The sequence below is a fragment of the Eucyclogobius newberryi genome, unplaced genomic scaffold (assembly GCF_026437365.1).
Source record: "Eucyclogobius newberryi isolate DKJ021-1_F unplaced genomic scaffold, fEucNew1.0.hap1 SCAF_18, whole genome shotgun sequence".
Classification (NCBI taxonomy): Eukaryota; Metazoa; Chordata; class Actinopteri; order Gobiiformes; family Gobiidae; genus Eucyclogobius; species Eucyclogobius newberryi.
In genome coordinates, this window is record NW_027315812.1 from 23,603,590 (window position 1) to 23,618,528 (window position 14,939).

The following is a 14,939-nucleotide window of genomic DNA, read 5'->3' on the forward strand; positions in this document are numbered from 1 at the left end:
ATTTAATAGTTTTTATGTCGTAGTGTATTAGCTTTGCGCGTTGATGAGTTAAAATGGGTTAATTGGTTGATTAGCATAAGTGTTGCGCACGTGTGTCTTGCAGGAGGACCGCGTTCAAGTCAGCGAAATAGAAAAAGGTAAACTGCAACGCTGTTTTACCCATTTATATGGACTTTTATTTCAACCATTCGTCAACATAAAGTTATATTTGAAATTGTAACTTTTTTCCAAAATGTATTTTCCCAAAAAAAAACTCTTCCAAGTCGCATTTAAAGCAGTACAGTAGTGTGTTGACCTATGCTTGCCCTGGTTTTTCCCTATATATTCCGTTGTAGCCATTATTTGTATTATTTGTACATGAAGAGAGCAAAACTGACAAAGAAAGACTGTCAAATGGGAATATACTGGTGCCAAGTTATGTTTTATTAATTATGTATAACTTTATTTAACCAGGAAGTTAAAGATTCAGAATCTATTGCAAAGATTTGACACATTTGACCAACACAGTTCAAGATTTCACCATTACATTATTAAAAGAAACACAATTATTTCAAGAAAAACATCAACATTTCTCAGTCAGTACATTTTATTTACCGGTATTTATTTATTTTTACATTTTTTAAAAACTTTTTTTAACCCATCAAGTGCCACTACAGATTCCAATTCAACATATTTTTGTAAACCATTCATTAAGTTACACTAGAATGCTCATTTACACCTGTAGTCTCTGGGCAGGTTGGTCTAAAAACTGAAAATTTGTCTACTTCACCCTTTAAAAAGAAACCTTTTATGTCCTATTATAGATCAGTGTTTTTGTGTTTTAACAGTGATCTCTAATGCAGAAATGGAAACTAAAATCTCTGACCTGCGCAGCAAATTTGCAGAGAAATCGTGGAATGAGACGTTTCAACTTGTGAGAAGATGCATGGTAGCACATATACATACATTACAATTGATTTAACAGCTTGAACTCGTGAAACTATTTAATTTTCTAACAAGCCCAGTGTGTTACTCTCCCAAATATCTTGTGCCAGGATCTGAGGTCATTTACCCCCAAACACACCGCCCTTTGTTTCACCACCAGCTTTGTGTGCAATGACAATTTAGCTTATCACATCTAGTATCTTGACTTCAAACCTCAACAAACAAAGATGTATAAAACACAACAGCAATTCTATTTCAGTATTCATGTATGAAATCTCACTCATGACTAGGGATGTCACGATTTCAAATTTATTGTGAGGATAAACAGCGCGATTTAACGATTATTCGCAATTATTTACGTCATAACCAAAACATTTTTAAAAATCCAGAATTTTCTTTCCTTGTTTTCTCAACACGTTACCGCTCCTCAATATATGACCTGCCTTATCAAATCAAACTGTCTGAATGATCAAATTGACATAAACAAAAAGATAGAAATGTACTTTATATTTAGGTTTATTACATTGAGGAAAGTCTGAGCAGAAAGTACTACATTTTGCTTCTAAAATCGTCACATTTATTTTAATTGAACTAGAAATTGAAAATGTCACACTGCCATAAATTTTGTTGAAAAAATAATTAAATGTTCTTCTAAAAAATATCAAGATCTTTTTTTTTTTTAGCTTTACGATTATATTGTGACATAAATAATCACGATTATCGGTTAAACTAATAATCTTGACCTCCCTACTTTTAGATTACAGTGTTGGGTTTCCTCACGCAGAGTGAAACTGACAACCAAAGTCCTGGGCGTTATTTTAATACGATTTGTCCTGGGTGGAGCAGCAGTGGAGATAGTATTTGGGATTAACGTAAAGTGGTGCTTGGCCGTGCTCAGTCTCTCTGGGCCCGACGATTACTCTGTGGGATGAAGCAATGTGTGGTCCAAACGGGATAAGCAAGCCAGGCTTAGTCATAAACTTTTGTGCCAGTCGGGATGCTTCTCAGGCTCAGATAAAGCCCAAAGTATTAACGTGAAGCTACCTAGGTACTTTTAATACGTTTGCGTCATAGTAGGTGAAGATAGTTTCGTGCCAAAAACGGGAGAGTATGAGGAGAAATATCAAAGGATGCAAATTTATTACATAATTCACATTTTTAAGGTTAGAAAATGTTGTTATTTCGTCCATTTTTTTGTAATAGAAAACCAAACTAACACTGGAAATTCAAAATGTTTGTTGTTTTTGTGAAGACTTTGAATCATTTGGATCTCATGTCAGTTGATCTTTGAAAATGTCTAATGACTTGGAATTTAAACGTTCTTCTGACATTTTAAAAGGTGTATATTATGTATGGCTTCTTGTCTCCCTCTAGGATAAATCCAGAGGTGAATCCAAACCATGTGAACCCTTGATGAGATCCATGCAGAGGCTCCAGGAGGTTTTTAACGGTAGTAATGATAATAATACATCAAAGTCTTTCAATATTACAGGAATAGTCAAGAACTCAAGTGGGTAAATTAAATAAAAATGAGAAAGAAAGAAGAAATAACCTTGTACTTGAACAATATACTATAGGGCTGCAATGAATCATCGACTTATTGTGACTAGTTTACCTATAGATAAAATAGTCATAATTTAATAGTCATAATTTTCTATACAGACACAGTGCATAAAGTCCTTGTGACAATGACCGTTGCATTATTGAATAAAAATGTCAAATGGTACACTTGATTCATAAATGCAGCACTACTAAGTTATTACTTTTGAACTTTTTAAAGATCAATATGTTTTGCATACTTATAGTGTTTTTAAGGGAATTTAGTTTTCTTTCTTTACTTGATGTCATCTGTCATAAATATGAAACCAAGCTGTATAGCTTGTTGGTTTTTCACATTTATCAAACATGAATATAATCTAAATATAATCTTGTTAACTATCTTTATCATTGTTACAAGTGGTGATGGAGAAGCTTGTTGGGTTATTCCTTGACTTGTTTACTTTTTTTAATATGATTTTGCCTATACTTTTGACACATCTGGCAGTAACGTAAAGTTTCGGTTCACATTCTACATTAACTCCATCGTGTTTTTGTTCCAGTGTCATCCATAAACGCCATGAAGACTCGACTGGAAACGATTGCCAATCAACACGGGTAAAACCAGTGCTTGTGATATGCTGAGCGTGTGGCTGTGCGGTCTCTTTGAACCTGTCGTTGTCCCGTGCAGGCTCGGGTTCCACGTCACAGATGGAACATGTTACCTGACGGCTGACCTCTTCTACCTGGAGGTGGTGTTGTTGCCCTGCGGTGGGGTCCAAGTGGTCAAAGTGGCCCCACACGGAGGAGCCCCCGTGGTCAGTCAACTATGTCATTCGAAAAAGAAGACCTGCTGACTGTACTCTAATGAAATGTAATTGGTTTGCAGCCCAGCGAGTCATTTCTGGAGCTGTTGAGGTGAGCGTGTTGGTTTAAGACGCAGACATTTTGAACTTGGGGAGGGTTTAAAGGATTAATACAAAAAATACATGTTTGTGTTGTAGATCTAAAGATTTTGCCAAGTTTTCCAAAAGGCTTGGGGATCTTTTCAGCCAGTACAACATCCCTGGAGACGCGTATGCATTAGCCTCAGGGATATAACGTATAACTACTGTGTTCTGTATAGATTCAGGTTTTTCTGTTTTATTCTTTTGCAGTGAATTAAAACTAAAATTATTTGATTCGCTGCAAGCCCTGGGAAAAGATTTGGAGCAAATATCACATTTACCAAGGTAAGTGTAACAAGTCATTTCAGTGAGTTCAGTTTTGATTCTCTTTCTTTCCCTCAGGACCTCAGATGATGCTGGTTCTAAAACTGAACTCATAAACAGTGGCATTGTTGGCTCTGTTACATTTGGAAAAGAAGGCTGGTATCACGGTCCATGTACTGAATGTAATGTGTCATTACATAAATTAATGTAAATCATTTTTCTGAAGATTGTCCATTGACTGTCCAGTTCTATGTGTCTCCTGACTCTGGGCTGACACCAGTTTCTGGTAAAATGCTTTATTCGTGCCTCTCACTACAAATCCTACTTCAGTATGTTCTGTTTTGAATGATACTGTGATGTCCTCAGTTGTCAAATTACATTGATTTTGCTTTTTCATTATTTACATACGGTTTCTACATTCTGTGCCAGAGGCAGTGGTGCACACAGCCCAGGTGAGTGTTGGGCTCAGTGATGTTCCCTATCGCCTGCAGGTGGCGCCCTCCATCTCCCAGCCTCCACAGCTGGATGCACAGGGGTACAACCTCCCTTTGCTTTACATTCAACCTTTGTCATATGCATGGATCTTATAGTAAGATTATGCTGATGTTTATTCCAGCTACCCCATGTTTGAATCCCTGGATGAAGTGTCATGTGACCAGGTGCCAGCCTGCTTCCTGCTTAAGCTGCAGCCTGAAGTGGCAATGGTGCCATCTTTGTGGAGCAAGCTCAGTCACATTACTGGTGAATGCATTTATGTCTTGTATAGATTCCATTGTGTTCATTAAATACAGTACGAGTATTAATAAGTACATTGCAAGTTGTTGTTGACAGAAACACTACATGTGACTGTATATATTTACCATGAGCACATGATTCACTGCTTTTCATAAAGAAACACTAAAGTGTCTGTTAAGATTACTGTCTGTGTCCTACTGTATACCAGGCGTGCCAGTACCAGATGTTGACCTGCAGTGGGCACCATTGTCCAGTCTTCTAACTGCAAACACTCATGGGGACACTACAGATGGCCAGGACATCATTACCTCTGTGGTATGTTAATAAAGACTTTAACAGTAATAAAGACTTTAACAGTAATAAAAATATGATCTTCTCCTTATGTCTTGTGTCTAGTCTGTGGCAGAGGGTGGGATGCACACATACATTTTCCCAGGAGAAGCGTGGGCGGGGCCTGCTCACAGAGCCACTTTAGTGGATACTGTTCCCTTCACCCATCTGTCCCATGTGCCTGCACTACTCCAGCTGCTGCGTCACCAGTGTGCCATCAACTCTATTCTAATGACTGCACTAACATCCAAATGTGCCTCTCTAAGTAAGCATTCAACTTTTTCTCTACAGTTTGAGGAATATTTTGAGTTGATAATGTAACAGATGTTTGGATTGTGTCAGGTCTGCCGTGTGCGCTGCACTTTGAAGTCCTCCCAGAGACTGACACGCGCTTCACTGTCACCTTCCATCGACCTGACACCGACTCCCTGTCTGTCTGTGAGCAGTTCATAGTTATGACCTCACATAACTGTTCTCTCAATGCTACTGAGATTAGTCCAGTTTTATGTGATATTCTGAGCTGTCGTCACTTCTACTTACTAGTGTTGTGCTATGACAAAAGATAAGCACTTAATATAAACTAACAATACATAAAGTAGTAGTTATATGCTATAAATGTTCAAACGATTTGTTTACAGTGGTAGTGTGCGTCCCTGGTTCTCATCAGGTGACCTGCAGACTGTTTGGGGCAGGACTGGATGATCCATCATTGGAGGAATGTATCTCTGCTGTCATGAAGAGGTTGGGTATTTTCTACATCTCACAGTGTACTTATAATCCTTATCTTTGAGGCTATTATCTAAAAATAATCCTGACAAGATTATGTTTTGGTACTATAATGATTGCCATATTTCAGAAGATGAAAGTATCAAAGTTTAAATTACTTTGTTTACAGTAGTAGTCCTGGTTCTCGTCAGATGCCAAAGATAAAAAAGTCTTTCATATCATTTCTATGCAGACAAAGTAAAAGATTGCAAATGGTGTTTCCTCAGCGTTTTAGCCTCGCCTGTGCATTATGTTACTTTTTTAAACATCACAGCATTCGAAAATGCAGTTTAAACATTATGGGGCAATTTGGTGTTTACATTGTTGACCTGGTTTATGATGAATATATCTATAATTACTGGGCCTATCCACATGAAACAAAAACTGGCACCTAGTTACACACACGTCATCTCTGTTTGCTTAAAGTGAAAGTGTGTTTTCACAAAAGCTCCATTAAAGTTATGCAGGCCTCTGCCTTCCATCTGAAATGATATCGTCTTCTAGAATGACAATTCAAAGGCTCTTACATTACTATATTTATACATTAAATGGCGTATTACATCTTGAAGGAACATTTTCAGCAAATTCAACTAAGCATTTAACCTTGTTACAGTGGTGTTGCCTCATTAGTTTACTCGAGGTTGTATTTTGATTGATTCTTTCATGCAAGTAATCCTCCAATGTCCTACAACTGAGGCTGAAAAATCCCATTCATTACCTACCCCCTATTCCCACCCACATCCCTGTACTTGTGATTATTTGAAAAATGAGAACTCAAGAGTGATGTATGTAGAGTTCTAAAATATCAAACATGTGAATGATAATCTGCTTCTTGTTTACAGTGAAACGTCACCATGAAGTTCTGCAGTTTTGAACAGGAAGTCAATGGACCTGTTTCTATTACTAAGCTGTTTTAGATCAATATTGTGCTTTACAATGAACAAAATGTAAAATAATGAGGAACAAAAGCATATAATATGTCTCCTTTGTTATACTTTATCAGACCATAAGATCATTTACAGCGCTGTACAAAACTGCACAGGCAAAAATCAGGGGAACCTCACTCTCCTCTTCTCATTTCCTCAGGTGCCGTTCCCTTCCCGTGACCCTGCAGACCTTGTACAGTAAGCTGAGCGAGAGGGTTCCCCAGAGCGCTCCGGCCATCACAGAGGACGACCACGCGTCTCCTCCCGGCGTCTCCATGATGGACACGGACGGCGCCGCGGCCACATTCTCCCGGAGCGCAGCTGTGCCAGAGGACCGCGAGGCCCTGTCCGGTTACGCCGCTGTGTCTGTGTCCCAATCCGAGCTGCTGCCTGAAATAAACCAAAGTCCGCCCGGCGACCCCTACCCCTTACCTCCCGTGGGCGTGTTTTCACCATGGATGACCAGTAACGACCCGCTGTCAGAGCTCATTTAAACAACACTTGCTTTAATACGCATTTTTAAAACCATTAGAATTCAATAAAGGTTGCTGCACTAAAACTGTACTCATAAATGTGCAATTATAGCTGTTATATGGCTTGTTAATTTGCTATAGTTAAACAAATGACAAATAGAAAAGGCAGAGCCGGAGCATTCCAGTGTGGCAGAGGTAGCTTGGCTGTAAAGGGTTTGAGGTTTGGCATTTGACCTTGCTTTAGACAGCCAAGAGCCCGGGTGATTGGTACCATGTGAGCCAATCAAACGCTGCTAAAGTACATAATGCATTCTTTATGGTCTGTAAGTATAGACCACACAGCTCAAATAAACAACTTGAATGTAAAAATATCACTTTGTTAGTATTTGATTTCGGGTAGTAGACTTCTGAATGCACAATGCCCTCAGTTAAGGGGAATTAGCACAGAAATCCAGATTTATGATGTAATTCAGCCGGCCTATAATAGTATTACTAAGCTTTGGATAAATCTATGATACAAATAGATTTTGAAACTAATATGCCAACTGTCAATGCCAAACAACTGCTTTTGTCTTGAAGATATCCAATGACCTGTTTGGGAGCTATTCTTGGAAACAAATGTTCCCATATTGTTGCTACTTCTCTTCACTCAAAACGACATTGATACTTTGCCACCAATACAAATCCAATACAAATCCAGTACAAATCCAATACAAATCCAATACAAATTACATACAAATTCAATACAAATTCAATACAAATCCAATACAAATCCAATACAAATCCAATACAAATCCAATACAAATTCAATACAAATCCAATACAAATTCAATACAAATCCAATACAAATTCAATACAAATCCAATACAAATCCAATACAAATTCAATACAAATCCAATACAAATCCAATACAAATTCAATACAAATCCAATACAAATTCAGTACAAATCCAATACAAATTCAATACAAATCCAATACAAATTCAGTACAAATCCAATACAAATTCAATACAAATCCAGTACAAATCCAGTACAAATTCAATACAAATCCAGTACAAATCCAATACAAATCCAATACAAATTCAATACAAATTCAATACAAATTCAGTACAAATCCAATACAAATCCAGTACAAATTCAGTACAAATCCAATACAAATTCAATACAAATCCAGTACAAATCCAATACAAATTCAATACAAATCCAATACAAATGCAATACAAATTCAGTACAAATTGCTTTTAGTAAACTTGTTTGAAGGTTTTCACCCAGTGTACCAAGGAACACAGGTGAGCCTTGAAAGAAGTGTTCAATTTGAGTTAAGATTCATACATGTAATTAATGGAGTGTTTGCAAACTTCTGTACCAAAAATAAAGTAAATCACTATTGCCAAATGTAGAGAACCAGCATTATTCACCACAGTTTTGGTGGTGTGCCGGGGTATCTTTTCAGCCTGAAAAGTATGACTTTTGACTCAAAAAAGACACTGGGCTATAGCTTATGGCACTTCTGCTTTATAGATCGACTAGTTCTAATTCCTAACTGTTACAGAATAGTTCTAGTTCCTAACAATTACAAAAAGAACACTTTCCAACTTTGCTCTGGTCTCTAAACGCACACTTAGCTCCTGGTGACACTTAGTAGTAATTGCCATTGTGTTCAGCCACATGGAATGCCTCTGGTCACACGTCAGTTCAGTTTCCAACGCCAGGTCCTTGAAGAATAAACCAGAGCTGCAGTTTCTACTACAAACGCACTCGAGAGTGTGTGATCTCCAGCTCTCCTTCACGTTTAACCCGCTGCGGCCCGTCTCCTCGCGGCTCATCCCTCCTCCTCCTCATCCCCTCGGCTCCTCGGCCTTCATGCGGTCTCTTTAAATCCACATTTCTCCGGCGGTGCTTGCGCGTCCTCACGACTCGTCTGGCCCCGATCGCGCGCGCACACTCCCGATAAACAGCTGCTCACTATTCCAGCCGCTTCTCAACTTTTACCGGAGGAACCTCAAGCCCTGTCGTCCCCCCCTCTTCCCTCCATCAAACACGTGGATCTATTCGCACAGAACGCGCACATCGTCAAGACTTCGGGGGTTTGCGTAATATTCTTCCCCCTCGAGCCCGCTCCACATCTGGATTTGGAGTCGGGAGTTAACGGGCCGACGCGGGACTCTCGGGTGTCTCCGGGTCTCTCCGTGGAAGGAGCGCTCTCCGCGGCGGGATTGAACCGTGTCGGATCAGCGCTGTAGATTATGTATTCTATAAAATGGGTGCGAACAATGGAAAAGTGTACGGGAGCGAGGGTGAGTACAAGCCCGCAGCGGCAGCACGTTTTATTCTCTCTCATCAGGGCGAAACTCGACGCGATCCCCGTGCGTAAAAGCCGCTCCCGCTGAAGCCAAGTTTCAGATCTTTTATTGTAAAAGTGTGGCTGAAGCAACTGTGCGGTTTTGTCAGTGAAGAATGGCACGAGTTTGTACACTTTAATGCGCTTTGTCGTTTATGGGAGCTGACCGCATAGATCCGTTATAAAGATGAATGTGTCACTGTGCACGAGGGGCACCTGGGGGCCAACTTCAACTGTCATGGCCAATACTTTTGTTTAAACTCAAGCTTAGAGGCAAGAAAAGCCTGTGTCACGATGAGATACTGTGGTACAATGACCATGTTGTGCGTAATTGGCTGCGGTTGTTGGGTCAAAGACATCAGGAGGTCACGAGGCTGAAGTGTCCATGGTAAATGAGGCTTTGTTTGTCAGGAGATGGTGCAATTAACTGTAAAACGTTCTGGTCCAAGGAGGAAGGAACGTGAGTGGAAGTGAGTTATGTGTCTTTTGACTGCTCTGGGGTAGTGAGCAGAAAAACAAATCAAAGTCACATTCCCAGCAGCAGATGCATCTGGGTAATGTTAACATACTGAGGTTTATTATTGATGGTAAATGAAAGTGTTTTTGCTCATGTTCAGATATTTCCACTGGCAGCAGCAACCAGAGGCAAGTTTGTGGAAGGGCTGTTGTAAAGGTGTGAGTAGCAGTGCAGTTGTTTCCCATTTAAATCTATGATAAAATACTTCGATGACGAATCTCCACAGCCCCTTCTCATACAGTCAGCTTACAGTCAGATCCACAAGATATTTTCCATATTGGAATGATTTCATCTGAAGTAGGGCTGGGTGACACGAGAAACAAATTAATCACGTTTATTCTTTCCTCAAATTGATCAATCTCAATGTTTGATTAAATTTAATAGTTTTTCACTGTCAATTTCTTGATGTAATGTACAAAAGACAAAGTAATTCTGCTCCAAACCACATTCGACACGATTGGGTGTAGATCTCTTGATTGAAAAGACAATAAGAAATGATAGATCAGTTCTTCAAGTGGCTGCACAGACATATGGAACTAATCTAAAATATGAATATCTACTACTGTAAACACTAAAGTCTGTCCGGTGTCATATCCAAATATTGATCAAATCTCTCAGAGTAGCATTAAAGCTTGTGGAATGTATCACTCTCCTCCACATCTAATCCGCAGCATTACTTATTCAAAAGAAGTCCAGAAAACAGGCCAGAAATGTTTGGATAAATAACATTCCAGTGCGCTCTCTTTCAAAGTCAATAACTGCAGAGAAAAAGATTGGATCTCTCTCCGTAGTCAGAATAACAGGAGGACAAGCTCCGCCCGGCTGGATCCAGGGTCAGCCAGGACTGAGCACGCTTCAGTCTGAGGAAACGACCATTCAAGATATGGTTCGAGCAGATGAATTTCCTCCATCCAAAAGACCTTGAAGCCTTCGGCGAATCATTGTAAAAGTCAGTATTGGTCGCCCAACGTTATAGGGATTATCTTACCACAATATATAGAACTAAGACGACGAATAAAGGATCAAACTCATTTTATAATCGACATTCTAGAATTTGATGGTAAAAAGCAGCGTCTCTGTTGACTGTTTTTGAAAGAAAAATCCAAAAAAGACTGAACCTTGCCATTATTTTTCAGGGATCGTCTCCACAGACCTGCGATAACAGTTTTACATCTTAAAGTCACGTTTTTGGAGTTGAAGGACACCCCTGTCTTCTTTTTGTTTCATGTGAATAGGTCCAGTAATTACAGCGACGTGAACCATAAACCAGGTCAACAAATCTGCAAGTGAACGCAAGCTATTGTAATTCGTACACTGATTTGTTTTAGAAAGTAGCAAAGTTTTAGGAGACAGAACCCACTGACCTGAAGATTGCGGTTTCTCAACACTACCAATATTGTTCTTTGGGTAAAAAAATGTAATGGTGATGGTCTAATTGCCTGATATTGCCATCTATCGCTTATCCTGCCTGTAATATACAAAGAAATGGTCAGGTCCAAGCCCATTGGTGCAGAATGAAAGTCAGCGGGGAATATCGTTTTATCAATAAATATGACGTGGTTTATGCCAATGGGACTATTGTACAAACATATAGTCAATATTACCAATGTATGATTTAGGAGGTGACACAGCATTCTAAACTGCCTGTAGTTTAAAAAATAGCTTTCTATGGTAGATTTTACATTTTAATTGTCAAAATGCAACTGTTTTGTACTGGTTTATATGGTTAGTTTTTGCTTCATGAATATTAGAGATACTGACACTTGTCTGCAAGAGCTCTGTCTGCACAATTAGAGGGGAAATATTGTTTTAAATATTGTTTTATTAATGTATCTCCAAAAAGTGGTGGCATTTTTTAATGACAAGCCATGATTATTGCTGTTTGAAAGGACTTAAAGTGCATATGAGAGGTTCACATGTTTTTCTTCTTATTTCTTCTTTTTGCAGAGTAATCCCTGTGGTAAAATGTATCATAGTTTCACATCAGTCAAGTTGCAGTTTGTAAAGAAAGAATCCCTCTGTGATGTCATCAATAAGCGACATTCCAGCCAAAATACAGAGACAGTTTACACACAACTGACACATTTCTGAGCGTTTAAACAAGCATTTAACAAAATAAAAATATTATTGGTCAAATTATAACCATTGTGCAATTTACATGGATTTTCTTCCATGTTTACAGTTTGGTTGCTAGGTGTTGCTATTTCACATGTGCCGCTCATTTCCAACCAGGAAGTACAATTATAAACTTCACTAAAATGATCAAACTGGGGGAAAACAGGCAAAATGTTTGGTAAAAATGTATAAACATAATCATTATGCTTCAATAAAATGTGTAATCTAACCTGTTATAAGCACTTTAAAGAGTAATATGTCAATTGTAGACCCAATCCCTGACAAAGGACATATGTTTCAACATTTGCAAAGTCTCTGTTCTCTCAAAAACAGTTTTTTCCCCACAGAGCGATATAGGCCCAGCTGAGATTACAGCACCATCAATATCTGGAACGTAAACGCACCTTATTGTAACCATAGAAACCATTGTAACAAACAGAAGACAACAGGTCGCCGCTTGACTCCAGATACAACGTAGCTTTTCAGTGAAGGACGTGTAACCAAAGTCGTTGCACGCACCCACAGATCAGCCACAAACCCCTCTGACCTCCACTCACGCTCCAACATCTGCGAGCGCCTCATGATTCACCCAGTCACTTCCAAAAGCTCAAGTGGAAGCAATAGCAGATGTGCCGTTCCAGTGATGTCACCTCAAAATGTCATTTGGACCCTTAAGAATGAGACTGAGCAGGGATTTCAGGAATACAGGCGTCGTATATGCTAAATTGGCTCGAGCGTTGTTGGGGAGTCTCGATTAAAAGGTTTGTGTTTGGGTTAAAGTTAATCACGTTTACTGACACAATAATCAAACGACAGTGGAATTCTTCTTTTATATCAATTCTCTGTTCAACTACATCTAACTTTCTGAAACATAAAATAAAGTTATGGGTATTACTTTATAATAATGACACTTTTAAGCCGAAATAAAGCAAGAAAATACTTAATTTTGTTTGTTCATTATTAATTCAGTCTTTGTTCATGCTTTATTAAGACTATTAAAAGTGTGTGTTCATTTTAGATTGAATTGAAATGACTTGGTGGTGACAGAGTTGCGTACACTCTCGCCTCACAGCAAGAAGGTGCTAGTATCATTACATTTTTAAGTATAATTTAATTTTCTACATAACTCTCATTGATCTTCTTGGTGCTTTGATTATCCATGGAGAATCTGTTATTGTCGCGCTGCTATTTGTCTTTTTCAAAATGCTTGACTCCCAATGGTCGCCAGCAGGAGGCGCTACCTAGAGTGAACCTAAAACAGGCAACGTTGTTTCCATCTAACTTAAGCGGTCTCAAATCTGTATGCATTCTTTCAGATATTTTAAGGATATCTTGTGTGTTGTGTCCGTTTTTGGCAGTTCTGTCTGACAAGTGTGGGCTGTGACACTATGGGAGTACCTCTTGAGTCCGACGTGCCAGCAGAACGGCGCATACTTGGGGTTTTTGGTGAGACCACTAAGCTATAGTTCGGATCTGAAGTCAGTATACAGCGCGTCCACAGCGTGTCATCGTGACAGTTACAGCAGGCCGTCGTAGTGCCGCTCTTTGAAGCTTTAATCTAATAACCCCGGTAAGAAGCGCTGAGAAAATGTCGTAAATTGGAGAATCTGCCTCCATTTGATTTCTTTGACTTTGAGGTTTTTAAAAGGGAAAGCCTTTATTTTGGAATTAAGTAGTGATATGATACTATAATTACCATCATGTGGATCAGTCTAAACATGATTTAAGCATCTTAGACCACCACTAATTATCTACTCACACACCACATTCAGACTGGCAAGGGTCCCGCGTAAAGGGTCTTGCCCAAGAACAGATTGGAATTCCAAAATTCTGAAATTCTGATACCATTGGACTCAATTTTACTGTCGTGACTGATAAAAAAAAACAACCACATTTCAAAATAAAACTGCCTTCAACCCCGGTTTGTTTCTCCACAGGTAAATGCAGCTCGAGCATATCTTCTGACATAAGTTCCAGCACAGATCACACACCAACCAAAGCTCCCAAGAATGCGGCCAGCACCGAAGGTAAGGCATCTGGTGTTCATTAACCAAACTCCTGCTCATTTCCCTCCTATTCATCCACTACTACGAGCCCAGCCCTCCCTCCTCGCTGCTCTCATCTGCTTTCTACTCTGCCTATTTTTGGAGACAGAATTGTGCGTGTTCTCGGGATAACCCTAAATTGAAAACAAACACACAGCCTCCCATCTGAAGGCCCAGAAAAGCAAAAGTGTTTCTTGGGCTTTGTTCCATGAAAAATAGTTGCTTCACGCCGGGGGAATGCTTATCTAAACTCAAACTGTTATCAAGCAACATGAAGCGGTGCCAGAAGACGGAGGTATAGGGAGTGGACTTCTGTCTGTTAGATAGGGCTGAAGAACAATAATAATAAGGAGAATATGTTACGTGCCGTTTCTTTGTCCAATATTGTAAGTTCAAACAAGTATTGCAATGCTTAAACAATCACATACATTTCTGAACATTTGGAAGTCCAAACGATGCACATTTAAAGATATTGTTTTATTTTATGACAATATATTACCTTAATGATTGCAGCTTTTGTGATTTATACATTTGACCTCTTTTGATTCATGATACATCCTTGTTGGTTTTAGATTTTGTCAATATTTGGTCCTAAATTGAGCCCATTTTAGTCCTGATTTGGACTTGTTTTGGTTCTGTTCTAGTCTTTGTTTAGTGTCCTATTTAGTTGTGGTTTAGTCAAAATTTTTAGTTGTGGTTTAGTCCAAATTTAATCCAATGCTGGCAGACTTGGTGTATAAAAATGGTTTAATGTAAAGTATTACGCTGCTGATAGCTGTAATAAACCATGCTGTCTTGTCCAGTGTCCTCAGCTTTCAGACAAAGACAATACCAACTCTGTCTTGAGACCCAAACACCAAGTATATGGTAGATTCTAAGGGCTTGGTCAAGGGGGTGAATCCTGGTCGTGGTTTTTCTTACGTTTGTGAAATAGGGCGTTTGATTTGATTATAGAACATTGAGGCCTATTCTCTCTGCGTAGACTATAGTTAGCACATAACATAATCTCAACAGCATAAGTT

General features: G+C 39.1%; 2 protein-coding genes across 2 annotated transcripts in view; both read left to right on the forward strand.

Moving 5' to 3' along the window:
• The first annotated feature begins 78 nt into the window (after positions 1-78).
• med1l (mediator complex subunit 1-like) lies at positions 79-6,991 on the forward strand. Its single transcript, XM_072451143.1, is given in 17 exon segments — positions 79-137; positions 843-928; positions 2,299-2,374; positions 3,024-3,078; positions 3,152-3,278; positions 3,350-3,378; positions 3,465-3,536; positions 3,618-3,692; positions 3,750-3,885; positions 3,888-3,957; positions 4,101-4,206; positions 4,288-4,412; positions 4,615-4,721; positions 4,803-5,001; positions 5,079-5,174; positions 5,375-5,477; positions 6,588-6,991. Coding segments are annotated over 16 exon segments (1,794 nt in total). The 5' UTR covers positions 79-137; positions 843-844; the 3' UTR covers positions 6,922-6,991.
• A 2,090-nt stretch (positions 6,992-9,081) lies between these two features.
• Positions 9,082-14,939, forward strand: part of LOC140364783 (F-box/LRR-repeat protein 7-like) — a 34,936-nt gene continuing 29,078 nt past the window's right edge. The window contains exons 1-2 of the mRNA XM_072451144.1: positions 9,082-9,196; positions 13,810-13,899. Of these exons, the coding sequence (XP_072307245.1) occupies positions 9,160-9,196; positions 13,810-13,899 (127 nt within the window). The 5' untranslated portion in view covers positions 9,082-9,159. The remainder of the gene's footprint in view (positions 9,197-13,809; positions 13,900-14,939) is intronic.